The 18,173-nt window shown below is 42.6% G+C and overlaps 1 protein-coding gene across 1 annotated transcript in view; it reads right to left on the bottom strand.

The window, feature by feature from the left end:
- BPNT2 (3'(2'), 5'-bisphosphate nucleotidase 2) overlaps positions 1–3,600 on the bottom strand; it is a 30,539-nt gene extending 26,939 nt beyond the window's left edge. Inside the window, exon 1 of the mRNA XM_032759734.2 lies at positions 3,103–3,600. Within this exon, the coding sequence (XP_032615625.1) occupies positions 3,103–3,489 (387 nt within the window). The 5' untranslated portion in view covers positions 3,490–3,600. The remainder of the gene's footprint in view (positions 1–3,102) is intronic.
- Between the last annotated feature and the right edge of the window lie 14,573 nt (positions 3,601–18,173).

The following is an 18,173-nucleotide window of genomic DNA, read 5'->3' as shown; positions in this document are numbered from 1 at the left end:
ACTTTGACACAATGAAGTCAAGCATTGCCAAAGTGTTTAGGAAGAGGAGACTAGCTGCCCGGAGGACTCTATGGGATCTCTAACCTGAAGAAAACTGAAGACAAAAGGAAATCCAGGGAGCCTAGGTGACATCTGAGTTTTGTTAGGACAGCACTCACTTATCTGGAGTATGATTCCTCAACTTGGGCATCAATTGACAAATGAAGCAGATAATTCTTCGTTATAGGGGGCTGTCCTGTGCATTATAGGATGTTTACCCTCTACCTACTAGATGCCAATAGCATCCCACCCCTGGTTGTGACAACCAAAAATGTCTTCTGACGTTGTCAAATGTCAGGGGACAAAACTGTCTCCAGCTTAGTGTTCCAGGATAACCCCTGGTATATCCTTTTACTGAGGAGTGAACATTAGATATGAAAGCTCAGATTTCAGACTCTACATAGGAAAGTAGTGGGAGAAAACAGATCTTTCTACATTTACATAGGGCACTAGGATAAAAGAAAGAAGTATCTGTTGCTTCTCAATGGTCTTTTTCCACTAGGAAGTAAACTAAGTGGGATATAATTTAAATCTCTTACCAAGAAATTTGGGGTGAGGCTTCAAAATCAAGCAGGCATTTAAGACTGTACTTCTGGGCATTAGGAGAGGGGAAGGCAAAAAAGGAGAAAGACTCTTTTAGGTGATTCTCCACTTAGTTGGCTACAATATTTGGCCTCTAGCCCATAACACAGGGGTAGGCCAGGCGCGGTGGCTCACGCCTGTAATCCCAGCACTTTGGGAGGCCGCCTGTAATCCCAGCACTTTGGGAGGCCGAGGCGGGTGGATCACGAAGTCAGGAGATCGAGACCATCCTGGCTAACACGGTGAAACCCCGTCTCTACTAAAAATACAAAAAAAAAATTAGCCGGGCGCAGTGGCGGGTGCCTGTAGTCCCAGCTACTCGGAGAGGCTGAGGCAGGAGAATGGCGTGAACCCGGGAGGCGGAGCTTGCAGTGAGCCGAGATAGTGCCACTGCAGTCCGGCCTGGGCGAAAGAGTGAGACCTCGTCTCAAAAAAAAAACAAACAAAAAAAAACCACAGGGGTATAAGGAGATCGCTCAACATGACACCATCCCTACTTTGACACTGTATAAATGAGCACAAACCTCCTCTATTCCTTCAGTCATGACCCAACATGAATACTACAGAAGCACATGCAAACATTCAAATAGTCACAAGAAAACAAAACGTTTTTATATTAAGCCAGAGACTTCAACATCTGCAATTCCAAAAGCTTAGCTTTTGTGTTAATAAAATGCAGCTCACTACCCTTGGCAGCCATTCCCTTATTGTTTGCTAATAAATGACAATGCACACACATACAGATGTGTTTTCAACATTTAAGATACTTTTGTTTTTACTTAAAAAAAGAAAAATCAACTCTGTTTGCTGTATTTCACTATTACTGCTTTTAAGCTTCCACAATTATAAGTTTTAAATAGCCTTCTAAAGATCTAGCTAAAATGTGGGATAGTTCATATAAGCTGGAGTGTCACGAGCCTCAGACTTCCCGTTTGTAAAGTAGGCAGAAATAAAATTTACTTCTTAAAGTTGCTGTAAGGATCAAATGAAGTCCTGTGTAGCCAGTATTTCGGCATGCAGAATATATTCAATATATGGTTATTATTAGTACTGTTATAACCATTAAATAGCAACTTCTCTGAATCTCGTTTCCTCTATAAATTTTTGGGAAAGGAAACATATGTTTCGAAAAGGGGGTAAAATATTTCATAAACACATCTTACATCTAGATGCAAAAAAAGATAAGTATTATTTGTGATGATAAAAACAGAGCAAGGAAGAAGAAAAAGTGGAAATATTCTGTGTTTTAAGTAGAAATTTGAAAAAAAAAAATTCTAACGTTAATTACATCTGGTATCCAGTAGCTCATGATAGGAAATCCAATGTTCCTTTCCACTGGAAAAAAGAAAAAGACAAAAGAAAAGGGAGGAAGAGAGGAGAATAAAAAACAAAACCAAAGCAATATTATGATAGACTGGAAGAAGGCTTACACAAAATACATAACTAAACAATGACAATATTCTCCTAACTCTTTCAAGATCAGCAGTAAAGGTCAGTCACCTTCCAAAGAAGCCTGGGTTTGCACATCACTGTTTATCTAATAAAATTCCAGTGAAGACAATTTTTCTTCCCAGTGGCCAAAACTACAGTTAGGTGAGTTAACATATACGTTAATAAGGTGCTGCTACGCTATGTTGAGCTCTTCCTCAACAAAATTTGCAGTTCCCGGAACTGCAAATTTTAAATACGCTTTATTCAACTCAATAGCAGCTCCAGTGAAATGATGAATTCAAAAAGTATTAATAACAAATCCAAAATGTCTGGATTTCCTTAAGAAAATGTCAACTCCCTTCCTAGAAACCTACCCAAAGAAAAGGCAAACGTTATTTAATTCTTATTCTATGGAGTAAATATGGATCTTTAATCAAAGGCCAGGTAGGATCAACAGCTGGTATATTGCTAAGTACCTCCTTAAAGGGCCCGCAAACAATAAACTGAAGAGCGCCCTGAAAAAACGACAGCGAAATGAGCATACTCACCCCCTACCCCCGCGCGCGCACACAGGCACACACAAATGCCCCGCACACTAACAGCTCTGCAACAAGACTCGGTCTTTCAGCTGGCTACTGGCAGGCCAGCCAGAAAATGTGTACTCCAGTTTCGACCCTTCTAGGGATGAAATCAAGGAAGGATAGAGGGTCTTGGTGGATTTTAGCCAACCCCTTAATTCTACAGAGGAGCCTCAAGCTGCGCGTGCAATTAACTTTGTCAGCCTTTTTGTTTCAAGGCCTTCTGATCCCAAGTACACACGGCACACACCCGACCCAGGACAAGCCAAAAGGGCACGGGCCCTGAGTCAGACTACGTGCAACCTCACCCAGCTCCTCTGCTGTCTGTCTGACCTTGTGCACGTTAACTTCTGCGTCTCAATTTCCACATCTACAAAATGGAAACAGAAGCTCCACACCCCACACTGTTAAGAGTCGACGGGCCGAGACGCGCTACCCGGCTCCAGTGGGCGCTCCGCCCGTGGGCTCCCACCTGGACGCTGGGGAAGGCGGTCTTGAGCAGGTAGAACATCTTGCGGTTGGACAGCACGTCGCCGCTGGTCATCTTGTCCTCGGCTCCCTCCCGCGTCTTCCCCTTGGACTTCTCGTGGAGGACGTTGCTCTCGCGGACGCGCCTCACCTCGTCGCCGCCGCGGACTGCTGCCAGCACTGACACAGCCAGCATCTCGCGCAAGTCCACGGTGCCCCCGTCGGCCGCGGCCGCGGGCCCCGCCGCGCCTCCGCCAGGCTCGCCGCCCAGGCCGAAGAGGCTGAAGCGGCCGGCCAAGAAGCCCGAGTAGAGGTGGTAGAGGACGCCGAGCCCCAGCAGGCAAAACACGGCCACCCCCAGTGGGGAAAGGCGGATGCCCATGGGGGCCATGGCGCGGGAAGCCGGGCGCTCCGGGCTGCGGCTCTCACAGGCCTCCCAGCGCCCGCCGCCGCCGCCGCCGCCGCCGCCGCAGCCGCCTCGCTCCGGGCCAGGCGCCGCACGGGCTACACCGGCGCCCGCTCCCCGGCCCCGGTGCGCCCCATCACTCCCTCCCAGGAAAGGCCGAGTTGCGCCGCGAAGACTACCAACGCCGCCCCGCGCGCCTGACTCGCCAGGCAGCGCGGTCTAGGCTCTTCCGCCGGCCGGCTGGTCCGACTTCCACGTTAGCCTACGGCCGCGAGGTGAAAGGGGAGCGTGGGTGTGTATCCGGGTTACGCGACGGGGCGGGGCGAGGGCGAGGGCGAGGGGCGGGGAGAGCTGGGCACCTCCCCTTGGGGCGGGGCGGGACGGGAGGCGCTGGACTGAGCTGCCTTCCTTGGTCTGGGTGGGAGGGTATTACTGGAAGTGGCGAGCAGCAATCCACGCAGGAAAGTGTGCTATGCTGAGTGCCTTGTGGATGTTTAAATTAAATATCCCATTGTACGACTATGGATGGCTGTAATAAAGCCACAGTAACAGTCTAGTCTTCTCATCACTCTCAGATTATTGAGGAATGGAGGAAAACACAATAAACCATTTTAAAAGATTGATTTGCAAGCTTTTTTAGCCAGCGGGGGTGTAGACAGCCTGTACCTTTAAGTCGCTTCTCCGCGCTCTTCCCGGCAGGACGGGGAACTGGGCGGTGAGGGGAAGAATTGTACTTGGCTCTTTATTCTGTTGACATCTTTGTCGTGCCCTAAATGCTTATGTGTGTATAGAGTTTCCCTCCTCCACCTGCCAGAATAAACCATCCTCGAAGCAGCTGAAAAACATGCCTTGATCCGGGTTTTCATAATGAAAGAAAACAAACCAGGCTTCTCTCATTTCCAAGGGTACTGGAGCCTGGCTCTCCTACCAGAGCTTAAGGAGAAGAGGAATTGCTTGATAGAGTCCACTTAAAATAGAGGTTATCCGGAGATGGTCAATCTAGAACATGTAATCTTTGAGTCAGTGTAGGCTCTCGAAGTATTTGACAGAAATAACTACCTTCTACTATAACACCGATCTTAGAATGATAGCGAATACTTTATAAGTATTCATGAGTTTATCTTTAATCTTAAAAGTGAATATTAAGATGTATAGTATTGTTCTTAAATGTTAAAATATCTATATAAAATCAACTTAAAATGTAGCCTGTTTTACTGTTCATAGCGAAACAGCATTGGTTTTAAGTGGACTTTACAATTAACCACCTGAAAAACTGCAAGTATACCAAACTTCTAAACATCCATTGCTAAGCAAGTCATGTAGAGCCTGACCTTTACCACTTACTTAGAGTTCAGGGCATCTCTAGAATTTGCATGTGATTATACAGATACAACGAAAGCACTGACTATTGATTGTTTGATTTCCCTGCCAGCAATCTAAGTAGCTTGAAAATAATCACAGCACAAAATCAAGTACAAAAACAAATCAATGAAAGAACAATCCCTAGAGTATTGACAGCACCAGAACTTAAAGAACTAGCATTGCCTTTCTTGTCAGCTTTTAAGAGTAACTTTGCAATGAAGCAAAGCTGCTTTCAAATATGTAAAAGTGAATGTCACAGAGTAATTCTCAAAACCCATCCCAGGGATAAAGATGAAGATGAGGGTTGAAATATAAAGGTTTAAGTTAAACAGAACCACCCCAACCTACACTATGAGAGCAGCAAAAAGATGAGTTGGATAGTAGTCATGTCAATATTAAAAGCATCATTGGGAAGTCTGAGGTTTCCCAAAATAAACGGAATAATATTTTCCAAGGATATTGGAGAATAATATAGGGTCACATTCAGTGTGGCAGTATACACAGTATACCACTGAGGGAAATACTAAAAGCTCTGGAGCATTTCTACTGCCAAAAAGAGATTTAAGACTTGAGGGAGAAAATGCCAAGGTATGTGGAAAGAAGGAGTCACTTTAAAGATTGTAGCTCCAAGAGGCATTCTAGCACTCAAGTGATAATTGATCATAGAGAATGGGTATTAACAGATAACATTTAATCAACAATAGAAGTTATGACAATAAGAAAACATTTGATTAATTACATGTGGTACAGTGATGTCAGAAAACCTTTATAGGAATTTGATTGAAAGAAACTTGTTTTTAGGCCGGGCGCGGTGGCTCACGCCTGTAATCCCAGCACTATGGGAGGCTGAGGCGGGTGGATCACGAGGTCAGGAGATCGAGACCACGGTGAAACCCCGTCTCTACTAAAAATACAAAAAAAAAAATTAGCCGGGCGCAGTGGTGGGCGCCTGTAGTCCCAGCTACTCGGGAGGCTGAGGCAGGAGAATGGCATGAACCCAGGAGGCGGAGCTTGCAGTGAGCCGAGATCGCGCCACTGCACTCCAGCCTGGGCAACAGAGCAAGACTCCGTCTTAAAAAAAAAAAAAAAAAGAAACTTTTTTTTTAGTATCAAGTTGTCAGAAGCTTCAAACAATGCATATATACAAATGAAAATTACATGGCTTTCATATTAAGATTGTGGACAGTCTGTTCCTAAAACATAATCTACATCTATTCTTAAAATTGTTTTCCCCAAGATTTTAAAATAAACAATTAAATGTGTTAACTTTTAGGCCAGGCAGGTGGCTCATGCCTGTAATCCCAGCACTTTGGGAGGCCAAGGTGGGTGGATCACGAGGTCAGGAGATCAAGACCATCCTGGCTAACATGGTGAAACCCCGTCCCTACTAAAAATACAAAAAAATTAGCCGGATGTGGTGGCGGGCATGTGTAGTCCCATCTACTTGGGAGGCTGAGGCAAGAAATGTCATGAACCCAGGAGGCGGAGCTTGCAGTGAGCCGAGATCGCGCCATTGCACTCCAGCCTGGGCGACAGAGTGAGACTCTGTCTCAAAAAAAAAAAGAAGAAATGTATTAACTTTTTAAATTAAAGCAAAATAATTATGTAGGCTGATGCAAGTAAGACAACTTGAAACTGCAACTAGAAACTATACCCAATGAAAAACCCTGCCTTAAAAGATAGACAAATGGATATATTTTTACTTGTTTTAGGTTCAATTGTTAAGATGTCTAGTTTTTTTCTGTAATTCTCCACTTTAATTCAGTTTTCTCAGTTAACTGGCCCACGCTAGTTCTGATTACATCAGACACAGGACCTCTTCTAAATGTCTGGATATTGCTATCTTTCCTACAAATACCAGTTTTCCTTATAGTCTCCATGTGTACAGAATAAATAATATCAATTTATGAAACATTATTAGCATCTTAGATGTTAAGGACATTTTGGTTCCTTTCAATGACTCCTGACCCTCAAATTTACCCTGGAAAATGTTTTTTATAAAAATTAATCTTGGCCGGGTATGGTGGCTCACGCCCCAACACTTTGGGAGGCCAAGGCAGGCAGATCACAAGATCAGGAGTTCAAGACCAGCCTAGCCAACATGGTGAAACCCCATGTCTACTAAATATACAAAAATTAGCCGGGCACGGTGGCACATGCCTGTAATCCCAGATACTTGCGAGGCTGAGGCAGGAGAATCGTTTGAACCCAGGAGGCGGAGGTTGCAGCCTGGGTGACAGACCGAGACTCCATCTAAAAAAAAAAAAAAAAAAAAAAAATCTCTGCCAGTTAGTTTCCTTGTATTTTCTCCTTTAAATATGCGTTGGAGGTGTACAATATAATTAATGAAAGATTCAGCTTAGGTGAACCCTTATTAAAAGTGTTTTTACGGGTGGCTCACACCTGTAATCCCAGCACTTTTGGAGGCCGAGGCGGGCGGATCACGAGGTCAAGAGATCGAGAACATCCCGGCTAACACGGTGAAACCCCGTCTCTACTAAAAAAAAAAAAAATACAAAAAATTATCTGGGTGTGGTGGTGAGCGCCTTCCAGCCTGGGTGACAGAGCCAGACTTCATCTCAAAAAAAAAAAAAAAAAAAGTAAGTGTTTTTACTACCTTTCTGAGAAAGAAAACAATGAACTGATGGCATTTTACATGTTTAAAATATAAAACTTCCAAGAAGATTATTATTTGCATATTCTTTCCTTAAGTGATTATATCCTATAGAAACAATAATTCTGTTTTTTAATAGATCCAGTGATATGGTGTTTGTTTCTGCCATTAAAGTTCTCTCTTTGGCAGATAACTGAAGTTCAGAAATAGTGGCTTTCATATATCAAGATTGTGGATAGTCTTTTTCTAAAACAGGATCTACATCTATTCTTAAAATTGTTTCCCCCAGATTTAGAAATAAACGATTAAATGTGTAACTTTTAAAATTAATGTAAAATAGGCCGGGCGCGGTGGCTCACGCTTGTAATCCCAGCACTTGGGGAGGCCGAGTTGGGCTGATCGCGAGGTCAGGAGATCGAGACCACGGTGAAACCCCGTCTCTACTAAAAAAATACAAAAAATTAGCCGGGCGTGGTGGCGGGCGCCTGTAGTCCCAGCTACTCCGAGAGGCTGAGGCAGGAGAATGGCGTGAACCCGGGAGGCGGAGCTTGCAGTGAGCCGAGATTGCGCCACTGCACTCCAGCCTGGGCGACAGAGCAAGACTCCATCTCAAAAAAAAAAAAAAAAAAAAAAATTAATGTAAAATAATTATGTTAGCATTATAACATTGTACTATGGTCCCAATCCGAGCAGTAGTAATATTGAATTCTTATTGGAGACAGTTCTGTAGGTATAATCATACTTTGGTATCCGCAGGGTTTGGTTCCAAGACCCCCACAGATACCAACATTTGAGATGCTCAAGTTCCTTATAAAAAATATATAAGTGTTTGCATGTAGCCTACACACATCCTTCCATTTACTTTAAATCAACTCTAGATTATTTATAATACCTAATACAATGTAAATGGTATGTAAATAGTTGTTATACTGTATTGCTTATTTGGATTATTTTTACCATGGCATTGTTATTTTTACTGGTATTTTGTTTTTCAGATATTTTTGATCTTGTTGATTGAATGCATGGATGTGGAACCCACAGATAGAGAGGGACAACTATATATACAATAGAAAACTGGAAATAGTTGCAACCCTTTGAAATTATAATCACTCTGATCCATAGGCACAAAATAAAGCCAGGTAAGTAATTTGCATATCTTTGTATCTCCTGACTTAACTCAGATCCTATGCATATAGCAAGAACTCAATAAGTATTTATGAAACTGGACTTTTAAAAGCTACTTTTTAATGAAATGTTGTATTTTTTTTTCCCTGGATGCATCAGGCCCGCCACCACACCGTAATTTTTTGTTTTTTAGTAGAGAGGTTTCCCCGTTTAGCCAGGATGGTCGATTCCTGACGCCTCCCAAAGTGCTGGGATTACAGGCATGAGCCACCGCGCCCGGCTGAAATGTTGTATATTTTATAAAGTGTTTCTCGGCCGGGCGCGGTGGCTCACGCTTGTAATCCCAGCACTTTGGGAGGCCGAGGCAGGCGGATCACGAGGTCAGGAGATCGAGACCACGGTGAAACCCCGTCTCTAGTAAAAATACAAAAAATTAGCCGGGCGTGGTGGCGGGCGCCTGTAGTCCCAGCTACTCGGAGAGGCTGAGGCAGGAGAATGGCGTGAACCCGGGAGGCGGAGCTTGCAGTGAGCCGAGATCGTGCCACTGCACTCCAGCCTGGGCGACAGAGCGAGACTCCGTCTCAAAAAAAAAAATAAAAAAAAAATAAAATAAAATAAAAAATAAAGTGTTTCTCAAAAAACATGATTTTAACAAACACATTAAGGACCCAACATTCATTTTGCTTATTCAAAACACTTGTTTCACCAGCATACAAATCAGCCTAAAAAAAAAATATATATATATATATTTGCTTTGGCACCATTAAGATATCAAATATTTGTTAACTTTTTTGTTTGTAGTCTTCATTAAATCTTATTGCTTGTAAAGCATCAATTCAGTGAGTAATGTAAAATTTCCCACATTATATTTTATTCTCTAGGTGATCTGGACATATACATTTTGCTCACTACCTATCTAAAACCTGAGGTAAAATTATCACCTTAAAATTTCATTTATTAAAAAAAACATAGTCCTGGCACAATGGCTCACACCTGTAATCCCAACACTTTTGGAGGTCAAGGTGAGTAGATTGCCTGAGCTCAGGCGTTTGAGACCAGGCTAGGCAACATGGCAAAACCCTGTCTCTACAAAAAATACAAAAGTTAGCTGGGCGTGGTGGTGCATGCCTATAGTCCCAGCTACTTGGGAGGCTGAGGCAGGAGGATCACTTGACTCCAAGAGGTTGAGGCTGCAGTGAGCCCAGATCCCACCACTGTACTCCAGTCTGAGTGACAGAGCAAGACCCTGTCTCTAAAAAATATATACATATAATATCTAAAATTTTCTCATCTGCAGAAAATAGCATTTGAATGCTATTCATCAATCATAATTAGAATATGTAGTCTATGAAATTTTGTTCATAATTTATATTATGTAAAAATCTCAACATAATATGTATTGCTATTACACAGATTTAGACACAAAACAAGACAAATTGTGTCACCTAGAATGTAAGAACTCAATATAGCCATCATGTCCTAGCAAGTGTTTCTCAAACTTTTTGAGAATTAAAATAAGTTTTACATTTAGATATAGCAAACAAAGGCTTCTCTAAACAATACTTACCTTGATACATGACATATTGTTGTATATTTTTATACCCTTCAAGCTGATTTGATGGTTCCATTAATGAGTCACTGTTGAGAGACAAATCTCTGTGATTTCTTGTGTTTCTCAATGTCTTTCCTGCAGAGGGACTGACTCCCTTTTCAAGAATGTTATCTTTTTTTTTTTTTTTTTTTGAGATGAAGTCTCGCTCTGTGGCCCAGGCTGGAGTGCAGTGGCGCAATCTCGGCTCACTGCAAGCTCCACCTGCCGGGTTCACGCCATTCTCCTGCCTCAGCCCCTCCGAGTAGCTGAGACTCCAGGCGCCCGCCACCATGCCCGGCTAATTTTTTGTATTTTTAGTAGAGACGGGGTTTCACCGTCTCCTGACCTCGTGATCCGCCCGCCTCGGTCTCCCAAAGTGCTGGGATTACAAGCGTGAGCCACCGCGCCCGGCCAAGAATGTTATCTTTTCAAGGATGTTTATACAGCCTTGGAAGACACAGATGGTGTTTTCCTCTAGAGCAAAGGACAAGTTGGTTTTATTTACATTATAATGTAAATGATGGCTAGCTCTGGGGCAAAGGTAGGGCGGGTTTATTGCTAGTTATAAAAGATTTAGGATTCCTCAACTCAGAGTTCCTTTCCTGGAATGCATCCAATTGTGTGTGCACAAGTTGAGACCCTCTTAGTGTCACCCTGTGGAAGCTGGGGCTTGAGGAACAAGTGCAAATGCTGACACTCTAAATGCCACAATTGCTTTGTCTTCAGCCTGGAGTCTAGTGACTTCTGCCAGCATCCATGTGGCTAGCAGACTCACTTGTTAGCTGCAAGCAGAGTAAAGTCTCAGAAGCTTCACACTCTTGACAGTCACAATCCCCACATTTTGGAAAAAACTTCTGTGGTTTATATACAGAACTATAATTTTGTCCACATTGAGATTTCACTACATCCTCAAGTTAAAAAAAAAACTTGAAAATTGAAGGATAATCATATGAAAAAGGACATTTTTTTAAAATTCAGACTTTTGGCCGGGCGCGGTGGCTCACGCTTGTAATCCCAGCACTTTGGGAGGCCGAGGCGGGCGGATCACGAGGTCAGGAGATCGAGACCACGGTGAAACCCCGTCTCTACTAAAAATACAAAAAAATTAGCCGGGCGTAGTGGCGGGCGCCTGTAGTCCCAGCTACTCGGAGAGGCTGAGACAGGAGAATGGCGTGAACCTAGGAGGCGGAGCTTGCAGTGAGCCGAGATCGCGCCACTGCACTCCAGCCTGGGCGACAGAGCGAGACTCCGTCTCAAAAAAAAAAATAAATAAAATAAAATAAAATAAAATTCAGACTTTTTCAGAGATGACTTAGAGATTTTTTATAACTTCCTGTAACTTTTAAGCAAAGTTGAACTATAAGATAAATTTTTCCTTGTCGTGTTATTTCAAATACTTCATGTTAGCATGCCCAGAAATTGACCTAAAAAGGATTAATAATAAAGCCAGTCTTTCTAATAGCAAAAAAAACCTCTTTTTTGCTTTTATGAGTTTGAAGAAAATTCTAATCATAATTCAATAAATAAAACACAACCCAAATTAATTAAGTGGTAAAACCAACTTTCCCAATTTCTTTCTTTATCTTAGTCTTAAACCAAATAGAAAATATATAGTTTTGCCACATCAGCTTGCTAAAACTGTATTATGCTGTAAGGTCTTCCTGAATAACCCTTTCTTTGAGAAGAACTAGCTGCTTACTCATCTGTCTTCATGTATAAGCCCCATTCAGATGGAGACATCCTCCTGCCTGCCCCTGAGGTTTTCACAGTTGTAAAAGATGAGACTCACCCATATTTCTCTGAGTGATGGGAGTTTGTGAACAAATATCTGTAGTAAAGAGGAGCCCAGGAAGGCAAGCAACTGTAGAGTCATTCTGTCTCTCAGCGCTTCTAAAACTGTCATGTTCGGCAGATCCTGAAGCTCCTCAAGAATGACTCATAGTCATGTAGAATACAAAAGCAACTCTACTGACCCACTTTTTCTTTTTTTTTTTTTTTTTTGAGATGGAATCTCCCTCTGTCACCCAGCCTGGCGTGCAGTGGCACCATCTCGGCTCACTACAACCTCCGCCTCCCAGGTTCAAGCAATTCTCATGCCTCAGGCTCCTGAGTAGCTGGAATTACAGGCATGTGCCACCAGCCCAGCTAATTTTTGTATTTCTCGTAGAGATGGGGTTTCACCATGTTGGTCAGGCTGGCCTCGAACTCCTGACCTCAAGTGATCCACCAGCCTCAGCCTCCCAAAGTGCTGGGATTACAGGTGTGAGCCTCTGCACTCAACCTTTTTCTTCCACGTATCAATGTTCACACTGGCATGAAGAGCTCCCTTTGGGTCATTCATGCTGGTCGTGTTTCACCCCAAGCTCCTTATCACTTTGTAGTTCTCACATACATTTACATAGCTGTCTTGCATCTGGCCAAATCATTTCAGCCAGAGTAGCAAGGTTATTTGTATTTGATTTCCACACACATGGGAAAAGCCATAGCAACTTGAAGAAGTGTAGTAGCCTGATGGTACTTTCCTTTGCAGAGGGCTGTGGCCGATATGGCCATTGTTATGCTTCTAATAAAATTCCTCAAGAAATAACATGATTATACCTCATGACAAAGTTATAAACATCTGCTGAGTGCACAAAAAATCAGAAAATTTTAGAGGTTAGAGTGCTAGAGCCATAATTTAGCTCAATCTCTTGATTGTATAGGTGAGTAAACTGAGTTTTCTGAAGGCTAGGCCAAATTGAGAAACATGGTCTCCCAGTTCCCATTTAGCATGATTTCCACCAAATGCCCAGATATGGATGATGCAAATATCCTCGGGAACAGAGTAAGTGCGTTAGCCCCTCAAACGCAGAGCTCGAGTTTTCAGCCCCTGCTATCGTGCCAGCTCCATAGTGGGGTGCAGAGTGTTCTTTCTCATTCTTTCTTTTTTCATTTTTTAAAATTTCTTTGAACTACTTTTGATTTCCATATGATTCAGATTGCATTTTTATTTTTCTTCACTTCTTGAGTGCTTTTGATTGATACAACTTAATTTTAAATATTCTCCTATTTCTCCTTTATGAATCACTTATTACTATGAACAACCCTGACAAATTCTCAAGTTTTATACGCCTCATATTTTTCAAGGCTGGTTTTAGATATCACAATCTTTAAGAAGCCTGCTTGACCACAAGACCATTTCGTGTTTTGCTTTTGTTTTTGTGTGTGGTAGATACAAATTTTATTCTGTATAAAATATAATAAAAAATTCCTGCATTCTAAAGGTCTTAAAACTCCAATCAGTGTAACATTTTTAGTATTTAAATAAACAAAATACTTATTTCAAATTAAAATACAGTACATATTCTGTTTCTTTTAACTTTTTAGTTTTAGGGGCACATGTACAGGTTTGTTACATAGGAATATTGTGTATTGCTGAGATTTGGTGTATGAATGATACTGTCACCTAGGTAGTAAGCATAGTACCTGATAGGTAGTTTTTCAACCCCCACCTCCCACCCCCTTTAATTGTCCCCTGTGTCTATTGTTCCCGTCTTTGTATCCATGTATATTCAATGGTTAGCTCAAAACTAACAAGTGAGAACATGCAGTGTTTGTTTTTTTGTTCCTGCATTAATCCATTTAGGGTAATGGCCTCCAGCTCCATTCATGTTTCTACAAAGGAGTGTTATCTCATTCTTTTATATGGCTCATTCCTTTTTATGGCTGTGTAGTATTCCACAGTGCATATGTACCACATTTTCTTGATCCATTCCACCATTGATGGGCATCTAGGTTGATCTGTGTTTTTGTAATTGTGAATAGTGCTACAATGAACAAATGAATGTGTGTATATTTTTGGTGGCACAATTTATTTTGTTTTGGGTACATACCCAGTAATGGGGTTGCAGGGTCAAACGATAGTTCTGTTTTAAGTTCTTTGAGCAATCTCAAAATCAAAGTGACTAATTTACTTTCCTGCCAACAGTGTGTAAGCATTCCATTTTCTTTTTTTTTTTTTTTTTTTTGCGGAGGAGGCACAGTCTGTCTTTGTCCCCCAGGCTGGAGTGCAGTGGCTCAATCTCGGCTCACTGCAAGCTCCGCCTCCCGGGTTCATGCCATTCTCCTGCCTCAGCCTCCCGAGTAGCTAGGATTATGGGCGCCCGACACCGCACCCGGCTAATTTTTTGTATTTTTAGTAGAGACAGGGTTTCACCGTGGTCTCGATCTCCTGACCTCGTGATCCGCCTGCCTCGGCCTCCCAAAGTGCTGGGATTACAAGTGTGAGCCACCGCGCACCCGGCCAAGCATTCCATTTCCTCTGCAACCTTGCCAGCATGTGTTATTTTTTGACTTTTTAATAATAGCCATTCTGACTGGTGTAAGATGGTATCTCATTTTGATTTGCATTTCTCTAATGATTAGTGATGTTGAGCACTTTTTCATACCTTTGTTGGCCACATGTATGTCTTCTTTTGAAAAGTGTCTATTCATGTCCTTTGCTCGTTTTTTAATGGGGCTGCTTGTTTTTTGCTTGTTGAATTGTTTAAATTCCTTATAGATTCTAGATATTAGACCTTTGTTGGCTGCAAAGTTTGATAATATTTTCTTCCATTCTGTAGGTTGTCTGTATACTTTGTTGATAGTTTCTTCTGCTGTGCAGAAGCTCTTTAGTTTAATTAGATTCCTCTTGTCAATTTTCGTTTTTGTTGAAACTGCTTTTGGTGACTGCTCATTAATTCTTTGCCAAGGCCAATGTCCAGAATGGTATTTCCTAGGTATTCTTCTAGGATTTTTATAGTTTAAGGACTTCATTTAAGTCTTTAATCCATCTTGAGTTGAGTGTTTTGTTTTGTTTTGTTTTTGAGACAGAGTTTCACTCTTGTTGCCAAGGCTGGAGTGCAATGGCACAATCTCAGCTCACTGCAACCTCCTTTTCCCAGGTTCAAACAATTCTCCTGCTTCAGCCTCCCAAGTAGCTGGGATTATAGGCACCTGCCACCATGCCTGGCTAATTTTTATATTTTTTAGTAGCAACAGGGTTTCACCCTGTTGGCCAGGCTGGTCTCGAACTCTTGATCTCAGATGATCCACCCACCTCAGCCTCCCAAAGTGCTGGGATTACAGGCATGAGCCATGGCACCCAGCTGAGTTGAGTTTTATATATAGTAAAAGGTAGAGGTTCAGATTCAATCTGCTAGCCAGTTATCCCAACACCATTGCTGGGAACAGGCCCCCAAATCTGGCCATAAACTGGCCCCAAACTGACCATAAACAAAATCTCTGCAGCACTGTGACATGGTCGTGATGGCCATGATGCCCACGCTGAAAGGAGTCGGAATGATTGCAAAGAACACCTGGCCCACCCAGGGCGGAAAACTGCTTAAAGGCATTCCTCAGCCACAAATAATAGCATGAGCAATCTATGCCTTAAGGACATGTTTCTACTGCAGATAACTAGCCAGAAGCCATCCCTTTGTTTCAACCCATCCCTTTGTTTCCTGTAAGGAATACTTTTAGTTAATCTATAATCTATAGAAACAATGCTTATCACTGGCTTGTTGTCAATAAATATGTGGGTAAATCTCTGTTTGGCGCTCTCAGCTCTGAAGGCTATGAGTCCTCTGATTTCCCACTCCACATGCTATATTTCCGTGTGTGTGTGTGTGTGTGTGTGTGTGTGTGTCTTAATTTCTCTAGCACTACTGGGTTAGGGTCTCCCTGACCGAGCTGGCCTCGGCACCATTTATTGAATAGGGATTCCTTTCCCCCATTGCTTGTCATTATCAGCTTTGTTGATGATCAGATAGTTGCAGGTATGTAGCTTTATTTCTGGGTTCTCTATCCTCTTCCATTTGTCTACGTATCTGTTTTTGTACCAGTACCAAGTTGTTTTGGTTACTGTAGCCTTGCAGTATAGTTTGAAGTCAGGCAGCATGATGTCTCCAGGTTTGTTCTTTTCACTTAGGATCGCTTTGTCTATTCAGGCTCTTTTCTGGTTCCATGTGAATTTTAGAGTAGTTTTTTCTAGTTCTGTGATAAATTATGTTTATGGTTTAATAGGAAGTGCATTGAATCTATAGATTGCTTTGGACAGTACGGCCATTTTGACAATATTGATTCTTCTATCCATGAGCATGGAATGGTGGGATGTTTTTCTATTTGTTTTTGTCATCTCTGATTTCTTTCAGCAGTGCCTTGTAATTCTCATTGTAGGGTTCTTTCACCTCTTTGGTTAGCTGTATTCCTAGGTATTTTGTTCTTTTTGTGGCTATTGTAAGTGGTGTTCTTAATTTGGCTGTCAGCTTGCTCATTACTGGTGTATAGAAATGCCGCTGATTTGTGTATGTTGATTTTGTATCCTAAATCTTTACTGAAGTTATCAGTTCAAGGAGCTTTTTGGTGGAGTGCTTAGGGATTTCTAAGTATAGACTTATATTGTCTGTGAAGAAAGATGATTTGACTTCCTCTCTTTCTATTTAAATCCCTTTTATTTCTTTCTCTTACCAGATGGCTCTGGCTAGGACTTCCAGTGCTATGCTGAATAAGAGCAGTGAGAGTGGGCATCCTTGTCTTGTCCCAGTTCTCAGGGATAATACTTCCAGTTTTTGCTCATCAGTTATAATCTTGGTGGTGGGTTTGGATCTTATTATTTTGAGGTATATTCCTTTGATGCCTAATTTGTTGAAAAGTTTTAAGATGAAATGATGTTGAATTTTATCAAAAGCCTTTTCTTCTTCTATGGAAATGGTTGTGGTTTTTGTTTTAATTCTGTTTATGTGGTGATCACATTTATTGACTTGTGTATGTTGAACCAACCTTCCATTTTTAGGAATAAACCCTGCTTGATCATGTTGAATTAGCGTTTTGATGTGCTGCTGGATTCAGTTTGCTAGTATTTTGTTAAGGAATTTTGTGTCTGTGTTCATCAGGGATATTGACTGGAAATGTTCTCTTTTCATTGTGTCTCTGCACAACTTTGGTATCAGAATGATGCTGGTTTCATAAAATGCATTAGAGAGGAGTCCTTCCTCCTTGATTTTTGCAACAATTTTAATAAAACTGCTCTTTATTTCTCTCGAGGGTTTGACTGGTGTAAATTGGGTATAGTTTACTGACTTTGTTTCTGGCTCAGCTTGACACTCCTAGGCTGTGCTCTCTAACCCTGAGGGCTGGCACCAGTCCTGTGGTTTTATTCGCTGGCCCCTCAAAGTCAAGTACCAGCTGTGCTAGGGGTGCTGAGGTGCTCTCTGGCTGCTAGCAAGAGCACTCCACTGGGGGGCCACCAGCTAAAGCACTCCTTTGGGGACAGCAGAGGCTGCTGGTGGTGCACTCCCTGGGGTGGTAAGGACTGCTAGCGAGGGCACTGTCAGGAGGCTGTTGGCAAAAGTGCTCCAGTAGAGTGGTGGGGGCCATCAGTAAAAGCACTACAGCAGTGGTCTTCAGCAGAACACCAGCAGAGCAGTGGAGGCTGTGCTATGTGCTCACTCCATTGCAAGCAGCCAGGCAGGGACCCTAGGAGGGGTCAGTAGACAGGAGACATGTAGCTCCAATTTGCCCTAGTTCCAGGAGGAAGACAGCCCAGATGTTTCTAGGTCTGGCAGTTAGCAGAGGCCTGAGCCACCTAGAGGAGTATGGAGAGCCTTGGGGAATGGGTGTCTATGGCTGTGTTCCTTTGCAGCTGTCTCTGCACCAAACTTCCTAGGTTTTGTGCAGACTCAAGCTCTGTCTCTGTTGACTTTCTGGGCAGGTCCCCCTGCCAAGTCAAATGTCCATGGGTATTGTGAGATTTCCTGCAGCTAGGATCCCAGAGGTCCATGGTGAGAGTGAGCCACACTGCAGTTATTTCACTTACCCTTTCCTTAGAAGCTGTTTAGGGGGCTGGGTGCGGTGGCTCACACCTGTAATCCCAGCATTTTGGGAGGCTGAGGTGGGTGTATCACTTGAGGTCAGGAGTTCTAGACTGGCCTGACCAACATGGTGAAACCCTGTCTCTAC

Source organism: Hylobates moloch, unplaced genomic scaffold, assembly GCF_009828535.3.
Source record: "Hylobates moloch isolate HMO894 unplaced genomic scaffold, HMol_V3 SCAFFOLD_9, whole genome shotgun sequence".
NCBI lineage: Eukaryota > Metazoa > Chordata > Mammalia > Primates > Hylobatidae > Hylobates > Hylobates moloch.
This window is presented reverse-complemented; position numbering and strand designations above follow the sequence as displayed.